Source organism: Anser anser (assembly GCF_964211835.1).
Source record: "Anser anser genome assembly, chromosome: 16".
In the NCBI taxonomy this organism is placed as follows: domain Eukaryota; kingdom Metazoa; phylum Chordata; class Aves; order Anseriformes; family Anatidae; genus Anser; species Anser anser.
Window position 1 is genome coordinate 18,709,181 of NC_139737.1, and position 14,764 is coordinate 18,723,944.

General features: G+C 39.7%; 1 protein-coding gene across 1 annotated transcript in view; it reads right to left on the reverse strand.

Annotated features, from left to right (window-relative positions):
- Positions 1 to 10,397: 10,397 nt before the first annotated feature.
- LOC310882504 (uncharacterized protein) overlaps positions 10,398 to 14,764 on the reverse strand; it is a gene marked incomplete at its 3' end in the record, with an annotated part of 45,724 nt that continues 41,357 nt past the window's right edge. Inside the window, exons 3-5 of the mRNA XM_083801362.1 lie at positions 12,557 to 12,683; positions 10,462 to 10,930; positions 10,398 to 10,420 (exon numbers count right to left, since the gene is read on the reverse strand). Coding sequence (XP_083657488.1) covers positions 10,398 to 10,420; positions 10,462 to 10,930; positions 12,557 to 12,683 — 619 coding nt within the window. The remainder of the gene's footprint in view (positions 10,421 to 10,461; positions 10,931 to 12,556; positions 12,684 to 14,764) is intronic.

Genomic DNA, 14,764 nt, shown 5'->3' on the forward strand with positions numbered 1-14,764 from the left:
AGTCACAGCTCAAAACCTCATTTCTATAGAAGCAAGCATCCTCACCTTTGCCAATACCAGAAGGAATTGTTCTCATGGATTAACTCCAGAGCCTTGACATGGTTACCTGTACACATCAAGTATTTTTAGCGTTGGCATAAGCAAGCTGCTGCTAAGTCTCTGTGCTTTGCTAAAGATTGATTTAAGACCAGAGACATTTATCAAGCACAGCTGCTTTAAAGATGCAGTCTTAACCCTTCTATCTTTTGTTTGGTTAATTACTAGATCTTATTTCCAGAAAGAAGTGAATGGAGTCAGATTATCCATTTCAAAGAAGCATCTGACACTGCCTGTCAGTTTGCCATGTCTACCTCCACCTGCTCTGTTTTTTTGTTTGTTTAAAGTCCATTAAACATTCAACAGCTGCCAACTATACCACTCAGGTGAAGTCAGTCTTGCTTAACAACACAATCGCGATTCTCCAGCATGACGCCTTATTATTAGTGGGAGAATTACAAAATACGCTGGTTCTTAAGAAGAAAGGGCCAGCTGATTAGCTTTCACTACTTTCCCTTTCAAGATTTTCTCAGGGGCAGCTTCAGACTAATGACAAGAACCAAGACAAGTGCTATCTGTACTAAAACTGAGGTACACTGCATAAAGAACATTCAGATAACCCAGCTGCATATTCAAAAAAATCCGCTGTTTAGACTTGTCTTCACTGATTCTGTACAGGCAGACCTCCTGTGTCTGCAGTGCCCAGTTTCTCTCACTTGAATTGGGGATGCAGAGAAGTGAGTTCTATGCTTTTGGGGAAGAATACAAGCTGAAGGCATTCTGAAATAGCTTCCAAACTCAGCAAACATGAGGGACAAACTAATCCAATGGCTGGGTATTTCAATGCTAAGAGAGCACGGTACTCAGCCATTCAGAAACGTATTACTGATGTGTATTTTAATACCTACATTTGTTTCAATACTGCAAAGCTACACAAGTTCTAATAAAGAGGTAATCCATTGTCTTGTTACTGTAGTAAACAAACAGAAGATACATCATCTTAGGTCTTCTGCTTCCAACTGCACTCTTCCTACATACAGTTGTGTAGGGAAGGAAAATCTGAAAATACTGTTGACGTTCTTCTGGATAGCCGAAGCAAGAAAACATGTTTGTGGCTTATTCTTGTTTTCAAAATAAAACAATATTAATTTAATCAAAAAATTTTGGCAAAGAAGTTTGGACAGTGCTCTCTTGGAGAAGAGCATTTCCATTCTAAAGCAGAAGGAGGCAACATTTGCAGAATTATGCTAGGTAAACAGAAACAGAAGTGTCATTTTTTACTATTTAACAGAACACACAAGCTAACCTCATGAACATACTGAAATTGTTTATATGAAGTCCTGTTTTGTCAGTATCCTGGATCAAAGTTCATCAAATTTGGTGTCAATTCTTTAACCGTTCAGAGACCTGAATTGCCTTAAATAAGTGATAGAACTGAGCCGGTAGAGTAAGAAACCCTCTCAGGAAGTGCTAAGCTTTAAACTCCCCATTGCCCTAAGCTCATGAAAAGCAAAGAATAGCATTCTAAACCTGTTCTAGTAATAACGCCTTTGGCTTTCTCCCTGCGTTCCCATTTTTCCCCCCACTTCTTTCCTGTCAACCCACTGTAAAACTAGTTATGTGCTTCTCTCAAACTAGAGGGAAAGCTCTAAGAACAAGAACTCCCTAGCATATAAAACCACTTCTTGTCCCTTCTACCTTATGCAGGCCCAAACCTGAAAATATTTTCCAATGCATTCAGCTTTGCTGCTGTTGAGAAACAAGGCTGGTTACAATGGCAGCTAAGCCCAAGTTGCGCTGTCTGGCTAGACTTAACAGTTGGATTCCCCCAGCCATCCTGAAGCAGGTTGATGAATCCAGGGAGTCAAAACATAGGACTTCTGCATTTCTGGTTTTGTAGACTGCATCCTGTGTACAGCCACTAGAGCAAGGGCCACAGACTTTCCAAAGGCAGAGCTACAAGAATCTGATTATTTAGAATAATTGTATCAATGCACAACTCCTTGGTTACCTTTTAGAAATTCCTATGCTCAGCCGGATTCCTTTTCCCCCCAGGCCTGGTGCGTTCTGGCAGTCTTGCAGTGCCCTCATCTGATCACCTTGCTCACCAAATCTGACATAGGCATACCCTCTACTATTTTCAAAAGGGAGAAAACCAATTCTAGTATGCATAACAGTTACAAAGCTAATGAATTCAATTTCTGTCTTCTACAAAAAACAGAAGATAGCAGCTAATATAGCTTCTATTACTTAAGCAACCTCTCTGGCATGTGCACGTGCACAGAAAAGGCTTTCACCAAATTAAAAAACTTGGGCCAGAAGCAAAAAGCTTATTCCTTGGTAGCATTAAGATGCAACTCACTGAGAGCCAGCAAAACAATACATTTTAAGTGCTCTCTGCGTAAGTAATCAGATTCCATATTTCTGCATATACAGCAGTTAATCAGTTAGCACTAACCCACTCCTTTTGGAGCCACAAACTTTATTGGTCACAAACACCAAGAGCTGGCTGTAATTATCTGAACCAGTATTAACCGGTACCTCTGAACTCTTCAAACAAAAATATCTTTCAGGTGCTCTTAGAAGAACAACATCAATTGCCTGCAACAATTTGATGGCTTTGCTAAACGGAGCACTGAAAAGCACAGTGGTACAGTTTCTTTTGTAGCCTGTTCAGAAATTATAGCCCCGTGCCTACAGCTTCAAATCAGGCCAAGCTTACCAGCCCAACTCTTACAGCTTAAGTTCACTGCACTCGAATGCCTTCAAGACGTGCTTTTAGGAGCCATGGAGAAGAACCCTCTGGTAAGACCACCATTATAAAGTACTGAGTGTTGTTTTACACTTAAAATAGAACTATCTGTTACAGTCATTCATCAGCTTTCCCTAGGCTGCTGCTCTCTCACTACTGAATGTGATCCTGCTCTCAGTTTCCCACTAACTTTTTCCCCCAGCGTTTATGGCCTCTTTTCATCTATGACACTTTTAAGGGACTACACCGTGTTGAAAAATGCTGGTTAACATTTCCTTTTACACAAGGTGCCTCATCGAATTTTCCTGACTAAACCAAACCCCAGAACCTTAACTAGAAGAGGAAGCACACAAACACACACGCCTCCCTGGCCACCATATCTCCCCAAAACATATCTGTTCAGTAACAGACCAACTGTAAGAATACTGCGATTAAAATCAGTATAGCTCTATACACTGCTTTTGTTCGGGATTACTAGCTAATGTCCTTCCCCTTACCCCTTCTGGAATTAATACTGAATTCTGTACTCTAAAATGTGGTTCTTAAGTCATACAAATGACATTTAACAATCAGAATTTTTCCACACAGTGATCCTCAATAAAAACTTCAATCCTCTACTGCAGTCTTTCAACAAATTAAAGGAATACAAAACTGGCTAATAACTGTTCAGTGATTTTTGGACCTTTGTAGCACTAGAGTAACAGCAGTACACTCTGCAGCATAGTTGCAAGTACGTGGGAATAAGATACTCTCTCTCATCTCTTTTTTTCTCTGAAAAGTGTGAGGCCTCTATTTCACCCTACTAAAGATTTTACCACCAACTGTACTGCTAGCATTGAGACACTACAACTTCTGTGCTTGTATGAGATGCAGGACAGGTTCCTTAAGGTGTCACAATTTTTTGTCTAAACCTAGTGTTGAGATCAAAAAAGGGATTGCTACTAATTGCGTACGTATCAATAACCAGGACAGAAGACATGCTGCATATAGGAATTAAACTTTTTCTAAAGCTCTAGTACATGAACATATCAAATCCCGCAGATTTTTTCTAGTATGGTTTCAGAGGTCTTACTTGATGGACATAAGCGCACAAGTGAAGACAAAAGATACTCTGTTTACCTGAAGTACTGGTTTGCAAGTACTGCTTCTCTTCTGTCCTTCCCAAAATAAACTGTGAGGCAGCTGCAGACTCTGCACCTGAACACTCTGAGTGAACACCGAATGTAAATGATGGCAAGGCAGCATTTTGTGGACGCAGCCGCAGCACCAAAACCTGCAGAAATAAGTGAATGTCAAGTCCGTAACCCACGGTGTACCTGCAGTACGTGAAGGTTTGAACTACATTCTAGTCCTGATCTTTCCAGTCAAAACTGTTTAACAAACAACCCACCAAACAGTAAAACAAACAAGAAAACCCCATGCTTCCTCTCTACATAAAACTTTTCACAACTGTGTTTTCTGCCCACCACCTGGCTTTAAAAAGTATACGAACTTCTTTGAAAGATCATGTTTTTAGTCTGAACTCCAAATGAACAACGTGTAGGGCATGTAAAGAACAAGCACGTCATTAATGAAAGCTTTTCTCTAAAAAGGATAAACTTATTCTTGGGGAAAAGTGTGGAAACAGATGTTATCTAGGCAATATTCCTACAGGAAAAACGAATAATTTTGCCACACCTCAAAGGAAAAAATAATTGTGCTTAACAGGTAAGAAAATAAAAAAAATCAGAGCAAACCAAAAAATAAATCACAGAATATGCATCCTCGTTTTAATCATTAAGTATTACCTCTGAGCTCTGCTTTGGTGCTTGGCTTTGCACTTTCACAGGCTACACACTTCGTGGCCTCTGCTTTGTTTTGAACCAAGCAGGTCTCCCAATCCCAGCTTCCTTCGGGCTTCTTGAATTTGTCTAAATCCAGAAATTCTCCAGAAGGAGCAGAAAATGCAGATGCACTGCTACTGGTCACAGGTGTTGGACCCTCTGTGAGACAAACAAGACAGTTAACCATCCTGTTTGAACATGAACTATAAAATGAACATTAACTTTTAAATTTGATTTGTCAAATCCCACAGAAATGTTCAAAATTACTCCGCAACTCCCCCCCCCCCCGCCCCTGAAAAAAATAAAAGCCACCAAAAACCCACAAAGAAACAAAGAAACAAACAAAAAAACCAGAGTGGAACTCAAAGCTTCCAAACAACACACAACTCTGTTCAGCACACAAGCTTCTGCTGCTGTTGACCACAGTGTAACCTCCATAAAGAGGCCTGACAGGTGCCTTTTAAAAAAAAGGTGCCTTTTAAGAGAGAAGCAGAAGATAACGCTTCAAATTCAAAACCGGAAAGACAAGAATGGCTCTTCCCTTCCACAGCACACGCAGAAAACTTTTATCCTAGTATTACTTGCATCGCTCTTCCTCCTGACAAGTGCAACGTAACCGTGCAATTCACTGCACCATGGTCACAGTAAACCCCTCATTTCCAAAATTCCTCCTTGCAATGGCAAGAGCCTCAGACAAAGATGCCGACTGACCGCTCAGAGGTTGGAAGTCCAAGAGAATCAACTCTGTCTGAAATCCATTATCTTACCTCATGAAATTTCAGTCTTACCGCACAGGATGATTACAAAAGCCCGGTCTAGTCCATCTTAATTTGTTTCTTCCACGATATATTTGCACAGGTGTTTTTCGATGTAATGGCATGTTAAATGACATTTAGAGTCAAAGTTAGAATTAGAATCGTATTTTAAAAACAATACAACCACGCTCAAAATCAATTACGGTCACACACAATGGGAAACAACCCAGTACTGCCCTGAAGAAGTTACCCAGCGGGTCACTCGCTTTCTTGAAGCCTACCACTGACCTTCATAGGCATCTCTCTGCTTTAGCTTAAGACTAGTTAAGACTACACTGTCTTGAAATCTGGCTTCACATCTCCCCTCAATTACATACAAACGGTGAGTAGAGGCATTTTGGACACATTCTGTAATTTTTTTTACTTATTTTTTGAAAGAGAAAAACGCAGTCATTTTTAACTCTTTCTATGGAGTTCTCATTTTCGCCAGTGAAAAATCACTATGTTGTTTTTAAATTAAGTCACCCACTTCAGCCATCTTCCCTCACCAGCTGCAAAGCCGGGGGTATCTGCATTGATCCAGCTCCGTACTAATACATTTCACAATCAGTTCAATTTATGCGACAGGCTGGAACCTGGGCTGAGACCTCTGAAGTGCCTGTAAACCAATCCTGCAGACAGCCGCTAACCCATCAACCGTACCTGGGAATCGTGTTGCTTAAAATATTCCATATATGCAACGTACTTTTATTCTGTACAAGATTCACAGAGGCTAGGATGGAAACAACAGGAAAAAAAGGACCATACCTGGTTTCTCAGACTGACAGGCTACACATTTGTTATCTTCCGTCTTATTTGGTACAAGGCATATTCCACAGTCCCAAGAGCCTTTCGCCTTCTTAAATTTGTCTCCAAAGCCCAGAGTGGCTGTTGTGTCAGTGCTGCTCGAGGAGGATGTCACTGTCACCGAGCTGTCTGTGACCACTGGTCATGTCAGAGCAGGCATTACTCCCGTTCCAGGTTTTGGTGTCTCACATGCTATACATTTTGTAGCTTCCGGTTTGTTTTGGACAAGACATGTATCACAATCCCACGTTCCAGGTACTGTTTTGAATTTGTCTCCAAAGCCCAGCATCCCTGCTGGGGGCGCTGCTGGCTTTGAGGTGTCGCATTGACTTGAACTTACTGTCTGTTTCATACTCTCAACTGTTGAGGCTTTAGTAGCTTGACAAGTTACACATTTGTCCTTTATGTCTTTGTTTTGCAGAAAAGGGTCACATGTATCAGATTGCCAGTACGATGCTTGTTTAGAAGTCTCTTTACCTGCAGAAAAAGTTGTTATTGCAGGCCTAGTATAAACCACTGTGCTTGTTGTAGGTTGTGCAGACGTAGAAGAGCGTGTTTTCAACAATCCAAAGTCTAGGAAGCAAGAAAAAAAAATCTTCCTGTTAGCGCGGCACCTCACTACATGTAACTAAGTGACTTTACTAGAGGGCAAAAATTTCAGCTCAGGTGCCAATGGTTACAACTAGACATTCAGACCGAGCGCAACAGGAAGTCCCCAGAAATCTTATCTAAACGGATGAAATTTCATCTGCTGCACTGGGTCACAACAGAACATTTCGTTAAAGCTTCATTTAACTCTTTGTTTCCAAGCAAGCTTTAAATCAACATTTTCACTGGTCGATACAAGTACAAACAGACAGTAGCTGACTGAAATCTGACAGTCCAACGTGGAATGGAAATAATACAATTTGATTAAGACGCGATGCCCAATCGAATCAAATTTCTAAAGCTCCTCCTTCCGTAGCAGATGACTCAAATCTACTCCAGTAACTGTACAGAAGTTTGTACTCGGAGCAGCAATCCATGCGGTATTTTCCCACAGATGCTGAATATTAATTAAATAATAAAAACTCAAGACAATTGAACAACTGTCTAATTTTCTATAATCTTTTTCAAAATGCATCGGACACAGGACAACTCCTTATTTAAAAGGTGGCAATTTTAACAGGAAAGACAAGCTACTAATACAGAAAGACTAAAGGAAATGCATCTTAAACAGCAGCTCAAGTTGCTTGTAAATCTACCTTGAACATAGTTGTTTTGTGGTTTGTTTGTTGGGTTTTTTTTAGTCAAAAATGAAGTCTTTGAACAATGTGGATTTAGATTCTGCTTCTTTTAAACCGATAAAGAAAGTGAATGTCACTTCACTCAGAGGTCTTTCCTTAAACAAAATGCACAATGTATTTTCTCTCACTTAGCTCTTTCCAACAGAGAAATGTGCTGCCTTCTTAACAAGTATGTAAGTTAGAAGAAGACTTTTGGGAAAAGATCAAATTCAATAAAGCCCTTTTTCTTAAAAGATATCTTTTCCACAGACACACTTTATGAAACTGTTGAAAACAATTGCAATTGCTTAAAAACAAAATTCAGAAAAGGGTTTTTAACGTAAAACACTCCACTTCTGTTTGCAGTTTAAATTTTAATCCACAGGAGCCATTGTAAGCTAAGGCCCAAAGATTCGCAGCTTTCGCCATGTATTTGGAACTGAAGCTCTTTCCTATTCTTTCTTCACCTGGGCTGAAGGTGGGACAGGAGTGTTGAGCTTTACAAACATTTCCTTTTCAATTCCACAAATTGTATTTACTTAAAATGAAACACCGATTATCTGGCTAATTCTCTTAGTACCTCATTTACAATTACATCCTAACACGTAAAGGAGATGCAACCCATCTGCTTTTCATCTTGCAGTTTTACTTCCAGCAACAAACACCACTTAGAATAGAAGGGGGCAGATGCACCCTAACAAACGCAGCGCTTAATGTAATGCTCTCCTACATTCATATTTATAGCAGATACTCTATTAACCATAAGTCGTGTGTTGGTTTTTTTTTTAATAAAAAATGCTAGCGTATTTTTTGCAGCATCTTTTTAAAAGGAGTTCATTATCTCTCCAGGATTTTTTAGAACGTCTAAGACGCTTCCTTCCTTTAAGACGTGGGCAGTGGTGAAGGGACCACCAGCAAAATCTTTGACCTCCTCTTTCTGTGTGTTGATGTTGGTTGAGGTGGTGGTGTCTTTTGAAACAAAAGAAAACAAAAACAGCTTTCACAATGTGACCTAGTTAGAGCAGATTATACTCACTTTTGTTAGAAACAAGAATTTCCAGCTTTCATGCTTCTCACATAAGAATCTTCACAAATTCTACTTACTTTGCAATGCTTTATGATTACAAGCAAAACAAAAAGCAACAAAACAAAAAAAAATTATAAAAGCAGATCTGTCACTGGAAAAATACTGCAGAAGTCCAACACTGCCTGGAATTGCTAGCATGCGCAGACAGGACAGATTGAAGATTTAATAAAGAAAAAAAGGAAAATCAGCACTTCAGATCTGAAGTGCTAAAGTTTCAGTTACCTAGGGTAAGAAAGGGCGTCACTGGAGTACCACTGGGTCCAGAAAGTTCTGCCGATTTTACAACGGGAACACTAAATGTAAACCCAATCTGCTATGAACAAGAGAGGTTTTTCAGATTCTCAAGCCACAGGAACTTCAATCGAATGCACACACAAAACCAAATCTGAAAGCTGCTCTTCACATTTGTAGCACGCATGCTGAATGACAAATTATAAGCCAGAAGCCTACATACTTTTCTCCATCAAGGCAGATTCTGCTTTAGTGTTCTGCAACAGCCTACTAAATGCCTAAGAAAAAAAGTCAAGCTCCTTTATTATTTTACTTACAGAAGACGTAGGTAGCACTTCTGCCTCAGTAGATTTCACAACTGGAGATGAAAACGCAAACTCAGGACTGCTAACAGTACTTGCTGGTTGTATCTGTATTTTCAAAAGAATTAAAGGTTTATATTTAAGAGCAACAACTACCTGAATTCACTACCCAACAGAAGTCCCGCAGTGACGTCGAAAAACCTGATGTTTGAGTTATTTTGCAGATAAAAGTAATAATAAAACACAGGGAAGTTTCCAAGTGGGTATAGGACAATATCTTCAAAACCAAATTCCAGAAACTGAGAGGAAAAGCTGGAGATGCTACTTAGGTCTAAATGCACGGAAAAGCAAGCCAGGAAGCTGAAGAACGGCAAACTCAGCCCAATGATACTCCAAGAACTTCAGCAAACACTTCAACATGTTAAAGCAGCTGTCTACTTCAAACCGTACAAAAAATATTTCAAGTACTCTGGAACAGATTAATGTTTATTTTATTGCAATAATATGCCAATTATTGCACCCTAGGCTCATTCTATGTGAGGCTTATATGACCACGTTACCTCTAATTTAATAACTTAAATAAAGTTGTGGTTTAACCATTGCAGGCAACTAAGCACCACACAGCCACTCGCTCACTCCCTCCAAATGGAACAGGGAAAAGAACTGGAAATAAAGAAGTAAAGTTGTTAAATTTGAGGTAGCATTAATGACTCATCGCATGTAATGGCTACCTGGAAAGACAAATGCCATAACCCTGTACATACTCCCCACTCCTTCCCCTTCTTTCCCCCAGCATTTATTGCTGAGCACGATGCTAAATGGTGTGGAATATCCCTTCGGTCCTCTGGGCTCCGCTGTCCTGGCTGAGTGCCCTCCCAGCCTCTTGTGCATCCCCGACCTCCTCGCTGGCAGGGCAGCGTGAGAAACAGAAAAGGACTTGTCACTGTGTAAGCACTGCTCAGCAACAGCTAAAACACCAGTGCCTTACCAACACTGTTTTGCTCACAAATCTGCAACACAGCATCATCTAGCATCATCTACTACGAAGAAAATTAACTCTACCCCTGCCAAAACCACTATAAATAACGTGGCATAAAGTCCACACCCCCCTTCCCCCGCAGACTTCCACAGCATTTGAAGCAGTTATACAATCACGTTAAATGGGAGTTGGCAGGCTCTAAGACTGAGAGAAGCAGAATCAAAACATTTATGCCTTTTTCCCCAAACTGGCATACAACCCCAATTCATTCAGCTGCGTAGAAACTAATATTTGTTAGTTTCATGAGCACCACAGAAAAAGTCAACTCGCAATAAAGCAGTATACTCATTGTAAACATTATTTATAGCATAAAGATTTACCTTGCCCGCTGCCGTCGCTGCTGCATCTGCCATGCCTGCCGCCTCCGTTGAATTTGCCACGCTTGTCGTTGCCGCTGTTGACCTTGATATGTCCTTTGTCATCAGCAGGTATGGCATGCCCGCCGCCATTATTGGATATGTCAAGCCTGAGGGCACTGTTGAACATGTTATGCCCGACGTCGCTGTTGTATATATCATGTCCTCCACCTCCTCCTCTGATAGATCTGTCAAGTCCTCCACCTCCGATGGATCTGTCATGCCCTCCACCTCTGATGGATCTGTCATGCCCTCCACCTCTGATGGATTTGCCATGCCCGTCGCAGCTGCTGGAGTTGCCGTGCTCATTGCTGCTGTTGAAACAGCGCTCGGTGACGCTGAGACAGCGCTACTACCAATGAAACTAGAATTGAACTGAGGCAGCGATGCAGCACTGATGGGTAGGGGTATTTTCGGTAGCACTGGTTCCTCCACTTCCTAAAGTTGCAAATTTTAATTTTTCTTATACAAGACATACTACTTTCTCACCCCATCCCACCCAATTTATTAACAAAATTAAATAGAACAAAAATCCATACAAATTAAGAGAAAGCAAGTTTCCAGAAGAAATCCCGATCTCCCCACCTCTGTCTACCACGTCATTTTAATTTATGGCAGGCCTGCTTCCACATTATACTCTATTCAACAACTGTACAGCAAGAACACTGAAAGTTAACTCAAAACCTGTGCAGAACAGAGACGCACAGATCACATTTTTTTTCTTTCTTTTCTATACTTTAGTCATCAAAGCTCTAGAGAAGCATCATCCTTTCTAACTACCCTCGCATGGCTTCAATTAAGAGTACACTCTCAAGACAAGTGAGAAAGTGTTCCTCTTGCAAAATTAGGCAGGATAGCTGCCAAAGTTTCTAAAGTCATTACAGCAGTGAACGTGGAAAAAGGTAATGTTTAAAGAAGCAGGTAGGTTCAACAACCAAACTAAACACAAAAAGCACCAAAGAAAGTCAGACTAGCAGCACTGAAGATTGTGTTCTGGTAAATACAGTCTATACCATGTATCAGGATGCAAATATAAAAATCAGAAGAGAGCCTCTTAACAACTTCAATTTTCATCCCTGCCACTTACTTTATTTGATTACTAAGATTGGATGAGTTATGTTTTAAATGGCATAGAAAATCTGACCGAAATTTGTACAGTACTATCATGATCTACTTAGAAATGACTAGGCAGGGATGTAAGTTGGTACTACTGATATTCAGTGCATCCTGTAGCTTACATCTGTTTCACAGTTTTGATTTGAAAAGTTTATGGAACTTTTGATATTTGGACCATTATTTTATTTGCGTTACAGGAATAAACAACAGTGTTTACGATTTCTTTATATTGCATCATCCAGAAGTCCCATTTAATGATTTGAAACTTAAATTAACTTAAATACTTAATATTAACTTAATATTAATTAAATACTTAATGTTAACGTAAATACTTAAATTAACTTACAGGCAGCTTATATAACATCCAATAAAAGAAAAAATAATCTGAATATTCATGGTCATAGTTTTATGGAATAGATTTTTCCTATTAAAATGAGAAAAAAACTCTCTCACAATGAGTTGGGTGAGTATCAAAAACTGAGTCATCGTTAGCAGACATGCAGAATGCTCTCTTCTACTACTCTTTTTCACACTCTTGGCCTGTATCTTTCTGTATGACTTAAATATGAAACCAAAAATTAAGCTTTTTTTTTTCTTTTTATACTTGGCACTCGTTTCAAGTATCATTCCTGTAGAAAAACTATACAAACCTTCACCAAAACATTACTTCTCCTCTTAGGACTCATTCATTCAATTGCTAACGAGAAATGTTATAGTTTGAAGAATCTCCAAGGTAAGAGAATTAAAAATTTCAAAATTACATAAGCAAAGTTCAGGTATTCAAAGACAGGAAATCAATTGGAGCCTGCTCTGAAACCCACAAGAAAACAAAAACAATGCAAAAATAAAGCGGTATTGTTATAATTTACTATGATGCAATAAAACTGACACACTTAGCTAGTTACTTCAGTAAGCTCAGTGACAGCAATTAATTTAAGAGTCACTTACCTGTTCTTGTACAGCTCTTGATAAATAGTGTATTCCTCTTTCCCTTCTCATTTTGCCGCCTCCGCTACTCACTCCTGAAGACAGACCATTGGACGCAGCAGTACTGAATTTGTAGCTGGTCACATTGCTAGCACACGACAGTACAGAAGTTGGGGGAAACAAGAGAAAAAAAAATTACCAGCCAAATTTTTTTTTCAAGATATTAGAGCTGTTATTAGTCCTAGAATTGAAACCTGCTGATCAGAAAAAAACTAAAGCTGTCTCACAAGTTGCTAAACGCTGGTAAATACTTGATGTTCTAAATAGGAAAAACTTTATTAACAGCAGCAATGAAAAGGACATACATAAGTGCACCGTTCACACGGGAACAATGACTAAGCCAGAAGACCTGAAATAGAAGAGCTGATTTAGATTGTTATTTTCCAGTGCTTCCTTTAAATAGGACTGGTTCTCTGATTCTGCGATGCACGTGTATCTTTTGCAGGGATATAAAAGAACAGCTCACAAAAATACAGAAAGAGTGCACATATGCACACATACACATGGGAAACACTGCCAACAGCTCTGATAGAATAGGGACGCCTTAGACTTGTGTGGCAAGGTAATATGGCCTAAGCTTCAGAAGCAGCTCTGGCTTTCATGTGGCCATCAGCAGGAACAGCAGAGGTGTTTGGGTATGCCAACATTCCAGAAGTCTTTTCAGACATGAATACAGATCCCTTTTGTAAGGCATACAAAGGCGTTTTTCTGGTACTTAAAAAAGCCTAGCTCAAAACCAGAAAGATATCCTAATCCAAGAGCAAATGGGGAAAAAATAACCCAAACCAGAAGTGGAATAGGGAATAACTCTAACAAAAGTACTATGGCAAGAAAATGAAGTATGCCTGGAAAAACTGTGACCTCAAAGCTTATCTTGCAGCCAATCAGTCAGTCAGTACAAAAGTGCATTAGATCGCACTGGAAGACACCAGGTCAAACTCCCACAATACTGAGGAGGAGAACTGGTCTAAACTTGTCAAATACTTGACAACAGCCTGCTTAGCACTGTAACTGCATAGAGGAAGACAGATCCCTAAGGCAGATGCTCAGACTTTTCTCTAATCCAAACTGTCAATCCATTAGAATTCTGAAAAAAGTCTTACATCAAAATAGATCTTCATTCAGACAACTATCGCTTGCCCATAACAGCCCATATTCCTCTTTCTGTTAACACCTGTGAGCTTCAAGGGGGCAAAGACAGTTGTCAGCCTTCAAGCAAGTCTAATCTACAATTGGACTCAGGATATAAAATATATATATATACACACACACGCATAGATATATAGCATTGGTGGGCCAGAGATTTACTGAGTATTCCAACTCAACTGTCCAAAGGGACTCTTGCCAGCAGATCAGTGTGGTGCTCCTGCTCCAGAACATGGCACCCAACAGAGACCAGCATCACAAAAAACACTACCACCACTACCTACTCTACAAACAAAAGGTAGGGCACTGCAATAAACTTTGTGAACGAAATCAAAAGCAGTGTGAGTTTTCTGTATCTCCTTCCTAAATGGAGAAGTAGAAAGGAGTTCTAACAAAGACAATTTAGAACAGTTTGAAAAAAACATAATTAAAACCCAGCACCTGATTGCACCTGTACCAGAACCTTAAAGCCAGTCGCTTCCACCCCTAAAAAGGTGGTTGTTGTGAAGTCCAACTTTTAGATGCCAAAACAAAGTGTTGAGTTCTTTCTGCAAGCCAAAGAATGCCCATGGTCACCTAAGAATTGCTTGGCAGATGAGCATAGAGTCAACAAAATTCCCTGCTACTGTTCTTTGAAAAGAGCGACTCCCTAAAAACAGAGTGCAAAGTCTCTTAACTCAAGCATTATTACCCAAAACACCATTTGCCCAGAAGGAAAAGCCATCAATATTATCTGGAGGATAACTCATTTGACCTAAACCAAGAAAGCAGTGTAACACAAAGCAGTCTCCTCAAGAAGAAATTCAATTAATTCTGCTGGATTTTTTTTATTTTAGAGATGAGTTAGCATTTGGCCTCAAATGATTCTAAAGAACACATGGTCTTCATGTGAACTCAAAGCAGACAATTAACTTCATCATGAAAGGAGTATTAAAAAAAAGAATAATAAATCATAAATCTTCCTCCATGTTTTTGCTTAAAAAATAAAGAAAAAAACACATCAATAAACATCCTCCTGAACTG